Below are 17,776 nucleotides of genomic sequence, written 5' to 3'. Positions count from 1 at the left end.
TTGTTAATGTAAATACCACTGATTAAGCCAATTGTGGTTAGGGTGGGAAGTAGTCTGCACAAGCCACAGAGTGAGTTTGTAGAGGGAGTTAGGGTAGAGAATCTGAATATTGGGGAAGAAGGAGTTTTCGCGAAATGAGGGGAGGGAAATATCTCACTTTCTAATTTCATATACACCATCCACTTACCGACGGTCGATTGCCTTCGGTAATGACTCGTGTCCATTACAGACGGTCATTATCCTTCGGTAAAGTCTTACTACACAAGCCTTCGGAAAAGCCTTCGGTAAACTACATTTACCGAAGGCCAAAAGGCCTTCGGTAATACTCTGCCGGTAATAATTATTTTTCCTGTAGTGGAGAGATGTTAAAAAATATGTGGTTATAAGTTGGAAGTATAACATAATTGATTAGAATTTTCCTTGTTATAAGTTTGAATTTACGTGTTTGATTCTTGTTTTATGTATAAAATGGTTATAATTATTTTATTATTAAATGACTTTGTGGTATGTGTATATATCTATATGATTTGTTTTGTATGACGTGGTTTTGTTAATTATGGTTGGTTGCTTCGAGTGTATGTTGTTGTATCTTGTGAAATCCGAGATGTTCTTTCTTTTTCATATGATGTTTGGCACATTTCTTTGAGTTGATGATGATATTGTGTTTCTAGTATGCTTAAAGCCAAGATTGTATGAAAATAATATGATAATTATGACTAAAGAGGAAAATTTGAATATATCATACTACATGAAAATTATAGATTTTATATAATGTTGAATGAGAAGTTAGTTTAAAATTGTAAATAATATTATATATATAGGGAAATAGTTTGTTTATATTAGAACTTTGAACACAATGAATCATACTGTGAGTAAACTTTTGGTACCTGCAGTGGTTTAGGTTATACAAATTATTGTGTTATAATCAATATAAAGATGATTTACACATATTATCGAGTCAGTGATTTTAATATTTCATACAAAGAGGGAATGTAATAGTTATAGAAAAATTGTTTATTATAACATGGAATGTTATGTACCTTGTTTTATAATAAGTTATATGTGTTTTTGGAAAAAAAATATATTAGTGATAATATAATATTAAATAATATAATTTTGATTTTAAAGTGTTAGATAATTTAAAGCTATTAGATAGTTGATGCAGTAAAATTCACGGTATAATAATTTGGTTTTATTAATATGTCATTCATCAATATTTGTATATACGCTGCACGTTATAGCTAATCATTGTATCATTTCACATTTTTATATTTGAGGTGTAGTTTTTTTCTTTTGAAAGTATTATAGATATGTATGTTGAGATTAGTGATGTATAACTTAAATATATATTTTGTAAAATAATTATGCTAATTGTGGATTTCTTTTGTATATACGCAACTGCTGTTTTATATTATTCTATTATAGTGTTTGATAAAATTAATTAAAGTTTGAGAGAGTGAAATTAATGTGTTAAATAAAGTGGTTTAGGAAAATTAAAATAAAATATGTTATGTAAAGACTTATAAAAATAAATTAAGATAAAAATAACTTTATTTTTTATATTATGAAAATGATGGACTCTTACAAATATTTCAAGAAATAAATTTAATAAGGTTAAATATATCTCTTATTTATATTATGTTAAGATAGAAATCCTAGTTATTAAAAAAAAGAAACAGAAGCTTTAAGGGTGCCGTGAGAGTGAAAGTTTAATCGAGTGTGAGAATTCGTAAAATACAGTAGAAGAACATTAAACAAGAAATTCAAATAAGGAGAGCTATCCTTTGTTGTTTACGTGTGATTGATCTGATGATTAGTCTTATGTGATGGTTTGCTATTCCAACCATGTTGCTTTATTTTTGCGGTAATTAACTAGTTCACATAGATATTATCTTTCTGTAGGTTATGCTATATATGATGTTTGCTGCTTGTTTTCATTTATGTTTGGGTTTTGTTAATGTTATTACTATTTTGTCCTTTCTTTTCTTATACCGATAGTAATTATTCATGGTGGAGAGAATTTTTACCTTTGTCTCTAAATTAGGTTAAAATAGTGTTTTTAGGGTTTTGTTTCAATATTTTGAAAACACTTTTAACCTGTAAATAAAGGTGTTTTTTTATTTTATATTTAACTTTGAATTTTATTAATATTATATTATGATTTTTGTGTTATACTATTCATTTTAGGTTATCAATCACTGAAATATGCTATGTGATCTCTTTTAATTACCTTTTTCTAATAGTAGATCTAATTTCTATAAGATTACCATCAAAACCGTACCAAATCACCAAAATTAGGAGTGGACAAACTGTCCTATAGGTCACTACACTATACAAATTTATAATTAAGTATAAATTAATTTATGAAAACTATACTGAACTAAGAAAATAGTTCAGATAAATGAATTGAACTAAATATTTTTTTAGTTAACTATAGTTTAGTTAAGTAAACTATTTTAACACAAACTAACGGAATGTTTTGGTCCTACTGTTAAATATTAGCATTGTGACCAAAATTAATAGTGATCCAAATCTTTCTACAAATTGTTTATGAATGGTAATACGTGTCAGACTTTTGCTCTCTTCATCCCATAATTATTAATTGTTGTTCTATAATTTTTGAAATGACCATTTTAATTTTTATGATGTTTTCTTTATTACAAAGCTTTTCGAAATAAATTTTATTAAACAAAAATTTTTAAATAAGGTTATTGAAACAAGTTTTTGACAACAATTAGTTTTAAATCTAATTTAATTCTATAAAATCAATAGATCTAAAAATAATATATCTATTTTGGAATTAGTTATTCGAATTATAAAAACCGAGTAGTTTAATTCTTGAAATCATGAAGATACCGTTTTGGAAAGTATAATATTTTGATGTTTACTATCAATGTTTTTATCATATTGAGTTGTCTTGACGAGAGTTGTTCCTTTTAAAGTTCTTTTATATTTTAGAATGACGATTCTTGCTTTAATCTATTTTACATGAAATCTTTTTTGGTCCAACCTAATCAAGGAATTGCTCTCACGTTACCCCTGAAAAAGAAATATCTTCAAGCGTCACGCATCTGATAAACACAAATCACAGTGTTAAAATACTTCTTCACAAATCACAGCTTCATTTTATAAAATTTGATAAAACAAAGAATTTAATGGCATTAAAAAATTCAGTCCTTTGATATTACATGATAGGGTGAGGAATTGAAAATTGAGTGCATGCGTGTTTATTGTTCCGGTCTTGGTGTATTAGTGATTGATGTGCTGCCTAATACTACTTTCAATTTTTCCATCTTTACTATTTTCGTTTAGCTTCATTTTATTTGAGCTTCTTCTTCATAATTTTGCTTTTAATTCTTATTTTTCTTTATTTCTAATCGTCAGATATAGTCTTATGAGATAAATTGTTAAAATGATATTGATTTTATTTGATGCATTAATCCTAAGCCAACTCTCTTACCAATATCTAGTATTGATTCATTACTGTAGTTTTTCATTAACTTAAACAATAATTTTATTTTATTTTTCATGTATATGAAAGATTTATCTTTAACATATTTATTTGATATATATATATATATATAATATATATATATATATAATATTAATGTAATATTTATTTATTTTATTTCAATTTTATATCATAGAATATAATAAATATGTGTGAAACATGAAAACAAGATTATTGTTGCAACATTTGTATATAATTTTTTTTGTTAACATTTTACTAATGCGAGTTAGTCAACAAATATCCACAAACCAATTGTTTTAGGGGACGGACCAACAAAATTCAACTGCAATTTTTAAATAATTGAGTATAAATCATTCCTGTTTAGTGATGATTCATATATTTTGTTTTTTTAATTGTGTTAATTATTTTTTAGTTTAGATATTTTAAAATCATTTTTACATAATGAATGACATGTGCATAACAGAAAATCAAATTCTAATATTTAAATATAATGTTGATCCTCAATGATAATTTTTCTGGGAGAGAATTGATAAAGTCTAGGGATGACAATGGGAGAAGATAAAGATGAATTTTATTATCAATCTCTATCCTTAAAGTAAAATATTATCTTCATCATCATATCTAATAAATTTTTTGTCTCAGACGAGTAACAGATATACTGATATTTGTTTCAATACACGCTTGTTTACTGTTTCAAAATCAATCAAATAATTTTATAAAAGTTTAAATTCATTGCAAATTAAAGCAAAAATGATTTGAAGAACTTGTGTTGTTGAAACCAAATTTTAACTCGTATTTGGTTAATAAGCATGCTAACTGGGAAAAAGGGTCGTCCTGTGTGTCCAAAAATCATTTAAATAGACCATAGCCTTGGACCAAACCATTCATCTTTTCATAAATCAGGAGAAGAAAGCTTTGAAAGAAAAATAGCATGTCTCTTGCACCTTCCACACTTCTTTCGACTCAACATGCACCACCTCACATCACCACGCGACCTTGTGCAAATTTTCCTCCAAGCTTTTGGGGAGACACTTTCCTTCAGTATCATTCACATTCACTGGTACTTTCTTTTCTTTTTCCATTCGCAAATAGATTATATAATATTCAGCCATTACTAGGTGAGTCTTAATGCAGACTTTGAAACTTCTTTTCACAAACAAACTGCAGCATCCTTTTCTTCATCTGTGGGTGATTGTGTAGTATCTGTAGTATGAGTGTTTTGTTATTATTAAAACCTTTTTAACTTGAGGGACTCGGCTTCAACAATAGGATCATACATATTTTTACAAAATAACAATGAGAATCAATGTGTTTAAATCTTTCTAAAACATATTGACGACATTTTTTAAACCATTTTTTTAAAATATGAATGAAATTATTAAATCAATTTTAACCATTACAGCCTATTTAAGATCAATCAAGACTTTACAAAATCTTTTAGAGATATATAGAAAATCCTCCTACATCAATTATGTTTTTATTGTGTAAGCTTAGTATAGGTTTCGAATTAGTCACACGTGCATGTTTTTAGTTCCTCTTTCCATCCCATCTTCATTACAAAACTTCTTTCTTTGCAACTGAATGCAGGAAATCAATGACAATATGAAGCAACAATTTCAAATGCAGAAGGAAGAAGTGAAGAAGATGTTTCTATCTTCAAGCAATAGTATCTTACAAAAACTAAATTTCATTGATTCCTTGCAACGTTTGGGTATATCTTATCATTTTCAACATGAAATTGATGAAGCATTAGAGCAAATCTACAACTCGTCTACAAATGATAATGTCATAATAGAAGAAGGTTGTCTTCACTATGTGGCGTTACTATTTCGTTTGCTTAGGCAAAGAGGGTATCATATTTCCTCAGGTATCTAGAACTTTGCCACCATATCTACATTACAAAGCGATTCATGAACCATATTATATGCATAGATCATGTATAATCCAACTAATGTATTCTACAGATATATTTAACAAATTCAAGAACAATAAGGGAGACTTTGATCAAAAGATTGCCAAAGATGTACAAGGATTGTGGAGTTTGTTTGAAGCTTCACAGTTAAGGATTCACGGGGAAGATATATTAGATGAAGCACTTGATTTCACACAAACTCATCTAAATTCCTTGATTAATCAATTGAGTTCGTCCTTTGCTGCACAAATAAGTTATGGCTTAAGGAATCCTCTTCATAAGGGAGTTCCCAGGTTGGAGGCCAGACGTTACATTTCCTTTTATGAATCAAATCCTTCCCATTGCAAAGTTCTTCTTACATTTTCAAAACTAGATTTCAATATGCTACAAGGATTGCACAAAATAGAAGTCGGGAGTATCACCAAGTAAGTATTAAAAATCTGTAACCGTGTACTCGTAGAATAAATAGTTTTAATAAAACATGAAAAACTAAGAAAAGTTCACCACAAGCAAAATTACTATATTCATTCATAACATTGCCTTATGCTGATGCAACAAAACATTTAAATCATAAAAGATGAAATAGTTAAGTTGCTATTAAGCTATCAACTATCAATATGACATTAGCTGTGTTTTTTCTCTATGCAGATGGTGGAAAAAGTCAGAATTTGCAACAAAGGTCCCATATGCAAGAGAAAGGGTAGCAGAGTTTTATTTATGGCCAATTTCCATGTCTTATGAAGCTGAATATAGTATTGCACGAAGGATAGGGAGCAAATTAATTGGGTGTATCTCTCTTCTAGATGATACTTATGATGCCTACGGAACAATAGAAGAACTTGAACTCCTCACACAGGCAATTCAGAGGTTGATCTTAGTTCAAATTATATGATATTATCACAATGGGAAATTTAATGATTTGAAAAGCCTTCACCAGTTGATTATTTTTATTCTACTATTTCAGTCTCATGAGTTTATTGTTTTCAAATTTGAATTCATAATTCTCCTTTTGTTCGTATGAATTTCAGATGGGATATTAGTTCCATTCAGTCTCTCCCAGATAGCATGAGAGTAGTGTTTTAATGCAATTATAGAAGTGTGTGATGAAGTAAAGTTGGCTACGATAGAGAGTAAAAACTCGAACACAGTGGTGCAATGTGTTAAAGAAGCTGTAGGTTTTTCATTCATATAGCTTTTAACTAGTCGATTAATTAATGTTTTGCATCATTTTCCTAAAAAGTAACTAATTAACATTCAAATTATTTTACTTGCAGTTTCGTAACTTGGCACGAGCCTACTTGACTGAAGCAAAATGGAGTCAAGAGATTTGTATTCCAACATATGAAGAATATAAGGATAATGGAGTTATATCTTCTGCATATCCTATTATTATAACATCATTTATTCTTCTGACGAAATCAGCACAATATGTGTTTGATTGGATTTCGAGTAATCCAACAATCATTAAAGTTGTTTCGCTTATTGGCAGACTTCAGAATGACATATCCTCACATAAGGTACAATATATATTTATTTTGATTCAAATCTACAAAAATTTAATGGTCCTTGGTGCCTTGGATTTGCTTTGATTATTTGTAGTTCGAACAAGAAAGAATGCACGTGGTTTCAGCTGTTGAATGTTGCATGAAACAATATGAGATTTCTGAGGAAGATGCGTACAAATTCATTAAAAAAGAGATTGAAGATTTGTGGAAGGTTATAAATGAAGAGTGTCTCAAGTCCGACCTTGTCACTAAACCTATGCTTGATTGTTTTCTTAGTGGAGCCCGCATAACTGAACTTGCCTATGAAAACTTCAAGGATAAATACACAGATGGGAAACTATGGAAGGATGACATTATTGCATTACTTGTGGATCCCATAAGCATGGAGGAACACGAGTTATCGAAGTGATATCCATTATAAAGAACTACATATATATTTATTCTACATGTTTTTTTTTTGAACGCGTTCCAATATTTTATTTCAAGTAACTACTCCAATGTTATGCAATGTATATTTTCATTGTTCTATATAAAGTCTTACTATCAGTTCTTTTTTTAGATTGGCGTAAATATTTTTTTCAAATTTATCAAAATTGAGTAAACTTTTAAAAAATTACACAGTAGATAAGTCCTTTCAATAATATGACTTTCAAATAAAAACATGATGTTTTTCACTATTTTAGACTAACTAGAAAGAAAGAAATCGTATTTTGAAAATGTGACAAATTTTTTATTTATTTGTTTATAGAAGTCATGCTTTATAAATATTATCTCTCTTCTAGATACACCCTAAACCCTCGTTAAGGCCAACTCTACTATGAAATAATTAGCATCATCTTGGTCATCCTAATGGCATTGCAACTTCAAAATTAATTCTTTAATAAGAGTCAACCTAGTCGACACTACTTATAGCCATTGTAAAACAGACACTCTATTTGATGAACTTTGCAGAAGCTGTTTAGCATGATACCTGATAACAATGTAGACATGATGACTCCATGCTTCATAGATTGATGGAAGGAATCTCGAATTTGGATGGATTAGCGAAAGCAAAATGATAACAGGTGTTTGGCGAAATGGTGTCAAGGGTGAGAAAGGAAACTCTCTATAAATGTTAGACTAATTTTAAAGGAAGGGGCTAATGGAAACTTTAATAGAAGCCCTACCCTAGTGACTTTTAAGCATAAAAGTATTTGGAGTGATCTCGACAAAGCTTTCCTATATCATATTTGAGTCTTAGTCAATACAAGAAATAAGACCAAATTATAATATATAACTGGGATACAAACCTCATCTTACAAGTCGGTTTTGTGGGATAGAGTTAGACTTAAAAATCATCTTCTAATATGGTATCAAAGCTCTTGATCTTGGGCTCCGTTCCGTTGCACAGTCGCCCTGCCGTCACTGTTTGACTTCTGTCGCTACCGCCGTTGTCAGTTGGGGTTGTTGATAGGGCAAAAAGGTGAGCCCAACACCGGCGACCACAACTCCAGAAGTCGCTCCGTGAGAAAAGCTGTCATGCACTGCCACGCGCCGCCACCGTCGCCGACACCGCGAGACCCACTCGTCGCTGCCGCCACAAATAGAGTCGTCGGAGCCTCCTGAGTCTGTTCCTAAGGTCGGTGACGACCCGTTTGGCCTAGATCTGAGTATAATAATATTAATAATAATAATAATAAGTTATTAAGTATAAATTATAAACTTTACTTCTATTAATAATAATAATAATAATGACAATCTTCAACGATAAATTATATTATTGATGTTAATTTATAAAATACTTTTATGAAGAATTAAATTAAACTTTAATATTTTCAATGAATATTTAATAGTAATTATTTTAACAAAAAAAATGTATTTATACTTACTTTTGTATGTAAATGATAACTCATAGAAATAGTTTTTATTAAAAGTCAAATTATTCAACTTCCATTATTAAAGTAAAATTCTTCCTAGAGTGTCTCCAAAAATCATATATCTATATATAGACCCTAGCCTTGGACCAAACCATTCATCTTTTCATAAATCAGAAGAAGAAAGCTTTGAAAGAGAAATAGCATGTCTATTGCACCTTCCACACTTCTTCTTTCGACTCAACATGAACCAACTCACATCACCACGCGACCTTGTGCAAATTTTCCTCCAAGCTTTTGGGGAGACACTTTCCTTCAGTATCATTCACATTCACTGGTACTTTCTTTTCTTTTTCCATTCGCAAATAGATTATATAATATTCAGCCATTACTAGGTGAGTCTTAATGCAGACTTTGAAACTTCTTTTCACAAACAAACTGCAGCATCTTTTTCTTCATCTGTGGGTGATTGTGTAGTGCATGGTATTGTACATGCTCCTTATAGCCTCTAATACAACATAACTTTTACCTTAAACAGCCCATCCCCTTATTAATTTCATTCTCTTTAACGTTCAAACTTGCCCTATACCAGCCAAAAGAACCACCTTCAAATTTTACCAATAAGATCGAGAGACCTTCCTCGTATTCTTTCTCAATTTTGGTCCTCCAAAATGCTGTCTTCACTAATATTTCACGTTCAAAAAATGTTCTAGAAAGTTATATTCTATATTATATTTTGAAGTTTTGAAAAAATTCTATATCGTTAAAGTCATGATGATCACACACACACACACACACATATATATATATATATATATATATATATATAAAAAGCGGGTTATTACTTTAACTTGATTAAATGCCTTGAAATGCAACTTATTTGTAGGAAGTCAATGACAATACGAAGGAACTTGCTAAAAAACTGAAAGATGAAGTGAAAATGATGTTCCAATTATCAATCAATATCAAACACAAACTGAACCTGATTGATTCACTTCAACGTTTCAGTTTATCCTATCTCTTCCAACAAGAAATTAATAATCTATTGGAAAAAATTCACCACAGTTTTATAAAAGATAACACCATCATTGAAGATAACAATTATCACTCTCTTGCTCTACTCTTTCGATTGCTTAGACAACAGAGATATCCAATTTCATCAGGTACGTGTATACTTTTTCTTTACTATTTGGATGTGAAAATCACAATCTATACATATAATGTTATATATACGTCAAAACACAAAATCAATTAACTATTGTGTACCTTCCATTGTGTAAGCTGCCTTAGCAATTGATAAAGTAAAACGAGATGACAATATGAACCGAGTCCTAAAATCTGAAAAAGAAAACACCCTACTGCCTCGGTTATCTAAGAACCGAGACATAATCCTATCTCGTTTTATCTCGGTTCGTGACCTACTTTTTTACGTCGCTCATATATGTCTCGATTTCAGAACAGATGTCTATAAGCAAAAATAATCGGTGTCTTTTCTTACTGTACTAGTGTATGCTCCATGATAAAAGTTACTATAGTCATAATAATTTATTATTCAGTTAACGTTTATTTTTCTTTGTACCGTTTAGAGACAAAATTTTACTCCTTGAAACTAAATTCACTTTTAACCGAATTCTATTTTGGAATTAGTCCTTCGAATTATAATATTTTGATCTTTGGGAAAGTATAATATTTTGATGTTTACTATCAATGTTTTTATCATAGAGAGAGTTGTGTCTTAATAATATGTAATAATAAACTCTTTAGGCTATTTATGAGAGTTGTTCCTTTTGAAGTACTTCTATATTTTATAATGACGATTGTTGCTTTAGTCTATTTTTCAACTTCAAACTTCAACAATTGTTTACTTTTGATGTCGCAAGTACTTACGTTTATTTCAAATCTTTTGTTCTGTCATCATATATAGTGTTTGATAAAATTAATTAAAGTTTAAGAGAGTGAAATTAATGGGTTAAATAAAGTAGTTTAGAAAAACTAAAATAAAATATATTATGTAGGGACTTATAAAAATAAATTAAGATAAATATAATTTTATTTTATTATATTATGAAAATAATGATTTTTTACAAAATATTTCAATAAATAAACTCAACAGGGTTAGATACACTACAAAAATATTAAATTTTAGCATAGGTTAGTTTTCGAGGTTATAAAAACCTTCTTAAGTTTCTGGCAGTTTCCACAAAACCGCACTTAAATAATTTTTTTAAAAGAATTTCAGCGATTTCTAAATAAACCGCCTCTAAGTGAATTTTTTGTTTGTTTTAATTTCTCCAACCTGTGTTCAGACTTTTCCTTCTTCACTTCCAACCCTCTCTCCTCTTCCCAAACCCTATAAAATATTCCATCATTACCATTTTCGTCATTGGTGGAAGCGAGCGTTGGTGGGCGGTGCTTTTTGGCCGTCATTTTCATTGGAAGGTGTGGCGACATTTCCCTGTAAGCTCTCTCTCACTCTCTATGTTTGTTAGGGTTTTACTCTAGGTCTAGACACACTAGTGCAATCGGAGGAAACGACAGCGGTTATTTTCGCTAATAGGCACCGGTTTTTAAACCGAGACATATTCAGACGAGGTAAAAAGTGATAGACTTTATGAATCGATTCAGAACCGAGTCATAAAATAGTAAGATTATGTCTCGGTTTAAAATTAACCGAAGTAGTAACATTTTTTATTTTTTTAAATATTTTTTTTCGCTGGCCTTTATGCCTCGGTTCCTAACCGAGGTCGTTTCTCTCCCTCTCCTGAACCCCCATTTCCTCTCCTACCTTTCCCTCGTCGAGAACCAATTTTTCGGCCCAATCCCCGCCTCCTTCTCTGCACTCTCCGCCCTCCGCCATCTCAACCTCTCCAACAACACCTTCAACGCCACCGTCCCCTCCAACCTCGCCCGCCTTGCCAATCTCCAAGTCCTTGATCTCTACAACAAAAATATGACTGGTCCCTTCCCCCTCGCCATCGCCGCCATGCCCCTCCTTCGTCATCTCCACCTCGGCAGCAACTTTTTCTCCGGCCAGATCCCTCCCAAGTATGGCACCTGGCAACACCTAACGAACTCATGGGAAACATCTCCCGAAGCTTAGAAACCTCACCGCGCTTTGCGAGCTCTACATTGGCTACTACAACGCTTACTCCGACGGCATCTTGCTAGAGATTGGAAACTTGTCCCAGCTTGTCCGTTTCGACGCCGCGTATTGCAGACTCTCCGGCGATATTTCGGCTGACCTCGGAAGGCTTCAGAATATGGACATGCTCTTTCTTCAGGTGAATGCGCTCTCCGGCTCGCTCACTCCTAAGTTGGGGAACCTGGAGAGTCTCAAGTTGATGTATCTGCCCAATAAAGTTCTCTCCGGCGAGGTTCCGACGAGCTTTGTGGAGCTCAAGAATCTAACTCTGCTCCTGCTACAGCTCTAGCTCCAGCTCCTCGTTCTCTGTTTGTGATGTGCGTAGTCACTTTCACGGGTCATCCATTATGCAACATAACCACTGTTCATGAAACTGAAATATATTTGTAAATGAGTGAAGCACGTGTTGGTGGAGGTGCAATTAATAAAAGAGGAAGTAGCCTTATTATTTTTTAGGATTAGGAGTGGATGAAAGAAAAGTTGCAGGCGGTGGAATATGGGATGGGATGGGATGTGACAGTGTCAGGGATGAAGGAAAAGTTGCTTGCACGCGGATTCATGCCATTAATATATTCCCATCTTAGGCCTCGATTCTGTACTGACTGAGGCATAAACCTCTTTCGACACCGGTTCAGTACAGAACCGAAGCACAAGATCACGTGTCAAAACTCAATTTTGCAGAGGCGCGAGTAACTTTTTCAGAAAGTATTAGGCACTGGTTATGATTTGAACCGAGGTAAAATGCTCTATATGCTTCGAATATTCTTAAACCGGTGCATATAAGTTGGTGAAAACTACAAGATTGCCACCGCTTTCGAATAGGCTTTGATTTTTCTTTGACCGAAGCCTATTAGGCGAGTTCAAAAGCATATTTTTTACTAGTGACACAACTATTCTAAACTCATAAGATTCAGTTCTGAAACACAACTACGACGAGGAAGGGGTAAACGTTTACGTCATGCGATTCTGCCATGGACCAACACTTATGTCGACATCTCCAAAGCCTTGCAGAAGAAATGGTTGATTTTCCTCTACGGTTTGTCCTAGGACGATTCACTCTTCTTCAATCTTCTAGCTGAAAATATTATTTCATGATTTCTGAATAGTGTGTAAAGTTTGTATTAATGGAGCTAATTCGATCTTTGTTCTTCTTCTTTTTAATTTGAAGGATTATAGGAACATAAATCTTTAATCAGAATGTAGCATGGATCTTGCTTTGGTATTGAACTACTCTGTTTTATTTTATTTTTGCAATGTAAGAAGTCATTGGCTTTTCATTTTTTCACAGAAGAACATGCATTTTTCATATCACAAATAATGTTTTTAAAAAAACTTGTATTATACTGTCATGTTAAATAAGTACTTAAGAATGCAATTTATCAAACAAAATTTGGTGCAGAAAAAGAGGAGGAAATTCTTTGGCTCAGTGAAATTTAAGTTGACAATCTTTTTGAAGCTATGTTCAATGGTCATCTTTGCCATAAGTTAGCATCAATCTGTATCACGTTACCTTTTGTACTTATGAATTTATGGAATCAGCTAAAGGAAGAAACTCATTAATTGTTTTGGGTGGGGGCTATATTTAATGAATGAATCATTATGTATTGTTTCCTGTAAACAGTTTGACATGTACTTATTTTTCTTTGTTGATGCTATTATATTTATTGTTTCCTTTGTTATAATGTGACATGTTTTATTATATTGTTTATGTGTTCTTTGTTTTCTTTTTAATTGTTCTAATTAACTATTGTAAAGGTTTCATGGATATCATATTTATAAGCTATTGTGTTGAATTGATTGAGATAATGTTTTTAATCTTTTGTCTGCATATTGTTGTCAAAAGCTTGCAATTAAATATTCTATGCATATTGTAGGCAGTGATTGAGAATATAGGAACTCAGCATGATGATGGAACTACTACTGTCTTAAAGTACAGTATTGGAAGCAACAAAAATTGTAGAGAAAAAAAGTGAAAATGGAGAATTCAGGTGAATCAAATTCCTTGTTTTATGGTCATGGGAAAATGCAATAAATGCACTTCAAGAAACACTTTGCAAAGTGAGTGCTAATAAATGGTTTTTTGAGTTACCACAAAACTTTTTCTCCCTTGAAAGCTGTTGGACAAAACTTACACATAGTTTCTTTGGTACTTTTGGTTAATCTATAATAAGAATTGGAGTTTCACCTTCCTAAGTTATATGGACTTGTAATACAAACTTTTGTTACATTGATTATTGAGATGAAACTCTAATTTTTTGTGTGGAAAAAACACCAAAAATACTTAAAGAACTATATATAAGTTGTCTTGAAAATTATTAAGCAGAATGTTTTATTCAAAACACAATACACCTTTGTGGTGTAGGTTTATTCCTCCATTGTGAACTTTCCAAAACAAACTCCTCCAACATTAATATTAAGCAGCCATAACATTCCTAGTAAAGTAGACTGAGATCTTGATGTTAATAGAGTTTTACAAATGATAGAGCGAAATGACTCCTTATTAACCAAGGTAACATATATCTCATGCACATTTCTTCTGTCCATTTTATTTTCTTTTCAAGCTTTTGTATCATAACTCTTATTTCAAGAGTCTGTATGAAAACTCATCTTCTTATGCAATTTTGGAAACTCAGGTTGTGCTAGAACGTAGCACAAGGGTAGTACCTACTTCTGATATTGATACTCTTGCATGGTTATCTTGCTTAAAGGTGTTGTACTTGTCTTTTTTTGTTTTGTCCCAAGCAAATTGAACATTGTTTGTCTTCATATTATTTGGTGGCAATTTTTCTTATGTTCCCATTAAACTATTACAGGTTGAAGGTGAAAATGCATATCAGTTTTTGCTTCAGCCACCAAATGCACTACAATGATTTTATATATTCTTACCGATATGTCATTTACATGACATGTCATGATGTTGTGCTAAATTTCCCTCAAAGTACACCTACAAATGAGTTTCACACAACTCTAGCTAAATTTAGGTTAATAGCTTAATTATGCTTACTTTGTATATAATTAAAGTAGATAACAATTTCAAGAACTATTTACTTAATTGAATCAGCAATGACACGTTTTTCTCATCTGTTTCCATTTTAATTTTTATGAACTTGATGAATAGCCAGAGCAACTATTTCACAGAAAATGGTTCCACATTACTAGCGAGGCTTTAGCTTGAACCCGTACTAGAGGAGCATCACAAGCATTAGATCATCAAATTGAACTTGACTTACTTATCATGTATGATGTGAACTTTTAGAAATTAAAATCTGGTGTAAGTAACTACCCACGTACACTTCAATAGTTCAACACTATACAAATCCCTTAAAAAACACAATATAATATAAATTACTTACTATATTTTATAACTAATCTTACTAATTTTAATTTCAGTGGGATTTTTGTTTTCAGGTGCGTCTTTATTTGGAATCAACACTCATGCTTTTAAAAGTAATTAATTAGTTTAGCAAAGATACAATTTCTGCCATACTAGTTCTTTAATTAGTAATGAAAATGACGTATTGGACTTATATGGATGGTAAGAATTTTATATTTCAATTTAATAAAAATATACATTATTTTGAATTTTATGATTTTCACAAATTTTCATATATAATTGTGAAGAAAAAGATTTATCAGGATTTATGATTGAATGTTATGTAATTTTTATGTTTTTCTCTTTTCTTCTTTTTTTTTCAATGGTAAAAAAAATTATTCTTAATCAAAATTAAGTTACGTTGATCTTAATTTCGAAAAACCTACTGTACTATAATTATAATATTTTTTTAAAGAAGAGAGAAATTTTACCAAATAACCTCTTCTAATTATTTCATGTATTAGATCAACAATCATCACATTTGATCCACTTTAAGTAAAGCCAAACTATTAAATTACACATATGGTGACATTATTAAATTATTAAATTAACTTAACAATATGTTACCCTCACAATACTTTCAATAGCATAATGCATACTTAAAATATAAAATAAAACTTTAGGCGTGGTGTTCATGTCATATTTTAAACCTTTATGAACATAATATTTAGCAGACTTTGTTCATGTCACTGTTTTATCAATTCCAATAGAACAAGTATTTAAGCTGAATTTAATGAGGATTAGTGAATTTATAGTAAAAATAATACCCAATATGCTTTCTTATGTATGTACAAACATAGTAATAACAAAGAGTGTAGAAAATTCTTAAATTATAAACTATGATAGATGTTTTAACTATTATTATATGTCATAATTTTTTTGAGTTTGAACTTTGTGATGCCACACTCAAACATGATTCATTTTTCATATTATCTTGTTTTCAATTTTGACACTCTTGCAATCCTTTATGTTTCGGTAGGATTTAGAACCCTAATCCAAAACATTCAAAGTTGTCTGTTTCGATGTCCAGCTGTGTTGTCTTCTCTCTTCTCCTTGTCCTAGCCGCGGGGGAGGGTGCCTGCAAAAGACACTCCGACGCTCAAGTCAGTGACCTCGCGTAGTAATCTTGTAATCAAGATTAGTTATCAGAGATCTAAGTTCAGTTCAAGTTCAAGTTCAAGTTCAAGTTACATGTCTCCTTTGCCAGATAAATATTTATAAATTACAATGAGCTTACCGTTAGGTCTGACTTATTAATATTAATTACCTTAACGGCTCTTTTTACCGTTCGGTTCATTCACCTAAGAGGTATCATCGGTCGATCGACTCTTCTGCACCTTTACCGTTCGGTCGGCTATGAGCCCATAGTAACGTAAGCCCCCCAAGCCCTAGCAAAAATTTTTGATATTGCGTTGGGTTTGTAAAGTTATATCGATCGGTAGAGGATTTTACCTGAGTTTCAATTCATACTAGCATGCGTTCTTTAACGTCCGAGCGGGTTTTGCGCTAAGAGTTCCTTTGAAGTGTTCCCAGACCAAGGCGAGGGTTCACGAAAGAACTTGCTTTGCCGCTTGATTTAGGTCTTAGGAGCTCTTTAGAAGCGTGCCCTAAGACCAAGGTGAGAGTTCACGAAAGAAATCTGCCTCACCCGCTCGGTTTAGGTCTTAGGAGCTCTCTAGAAGCGTGCCCTAAAACCAAGGTGAGAGTTCACGAAAGAAATCTGCCTCACCCGCTCGGTTTAGGTCTTAGGAGCTCTCTAGAAGCGTGCCCTAAGACCAAGGTGAGAGTTCATGAAAGAAATCTGCCTCACCTGCTCGGTTTAGGTCTTAGGAGCTCTCTAGAAGCGTGCCCTAAGACCATGGTGAGAGTTCACGAAAGAAATATGTCTCACCCGCTCGGTTTAGGTCTTAGGAGCTCTCTAGAAGCGTGCCCTAAGACCAAGGTGAGAGCTCACGAAGACTCTGCCTCACCGAGTTGAAAAATTTTCCTTGCGGATCGGTTGCTCAAAGTTGGCTAAGTAGTTTGTATACAAAATCCTGTCATCTGCACCGAAGAAAAACAACACTAGAATTTTGAATGGTCAAAAAAATGTAGTTGATAAAATTTAGTTTGAGTTGAAGTCAGACGACCGAACGAATGAGACCGTTTGGTCTGAAATCCATATTAGGATTAACACGGGTGAGTTGTAGGTTTTTTACTATCCTCCAACAAGAGCCAAGTTATGGTAGTCCAACGAACCTGAAACCCATCATAGGATGATTCCACCATTCTAGCTGCTTTTGAACTCAAACCGAGCGAAAGCTCTTCGCCTATGTCAAGGAAGCCTCGCGTTCAGATTACTGAGCAAGACGTACGATCCTATCACCTGTACTTCCAATTTTGATACTTGGTGTATGGTGTTTTCACTTTGATTTTCTGAAGGAGTTGGACTTGTTCATTTTCCGTGACGAATCATCCTCACTATTGGTCCACGTATATCCAGCAGGAATGGCAAAAGGCTCCAAATCCAGAGCTCCATA

The 17,776-nt window shown here is 32.2% G+C and overlaps 1 protein-coding gene and 1 pseudogene across 1 annotated transcript in view; both read left to right on the top strand.

Moving 5' to 3' along the window:
* Positions 1-4,356: 4,356 nt before the first annotated feature.
* On the top strand, positions 4,357-7,447 carry LOC148196683 ((-)-germacrene D synthase-like; annotated as a pseudogene).
* A 1,500-nt stretch (positions 7,448-8,947) lies between these two features.
* The window catches only part of LOC124843584 (putative terpene synthase 2), a 72,017-nt gene continuing 63,188 nt past the window's right edge, over positions 8,948-17,776 (top strand). Inside the window, exons 1-2 of the mRNA XM_088093134.1 lie at positions 8,948-9,079; positions 9,629-9,905. Coding sequence (XP_087949260.1) covers positions 8,948-9,079; positions 9,629-9,905 — 409 coding nt within the window. The remainder of the gene's footprint in view (positions 9,080-9,628; positions 9,906-17,776) is intronic.

This window comes from Vigna umbellata, chromosome 6 (assembly GCF_029865625.1).
Source record: "Vigna umbellata cultivar VRB3 chromosome 6, Vumbellata_1.0, whole genome shotgun sequence".
NCBI lineage: Eukaryota > Viridiplantae > Streptophyta > Magnoliopsida > Fabales > Fabaceae > Vigna > Vigna umbellata.
Note: the sequence above shows the minus strand (reverse complement) of the source record. Positions and strands in the feature narration are given on the sequence as shown.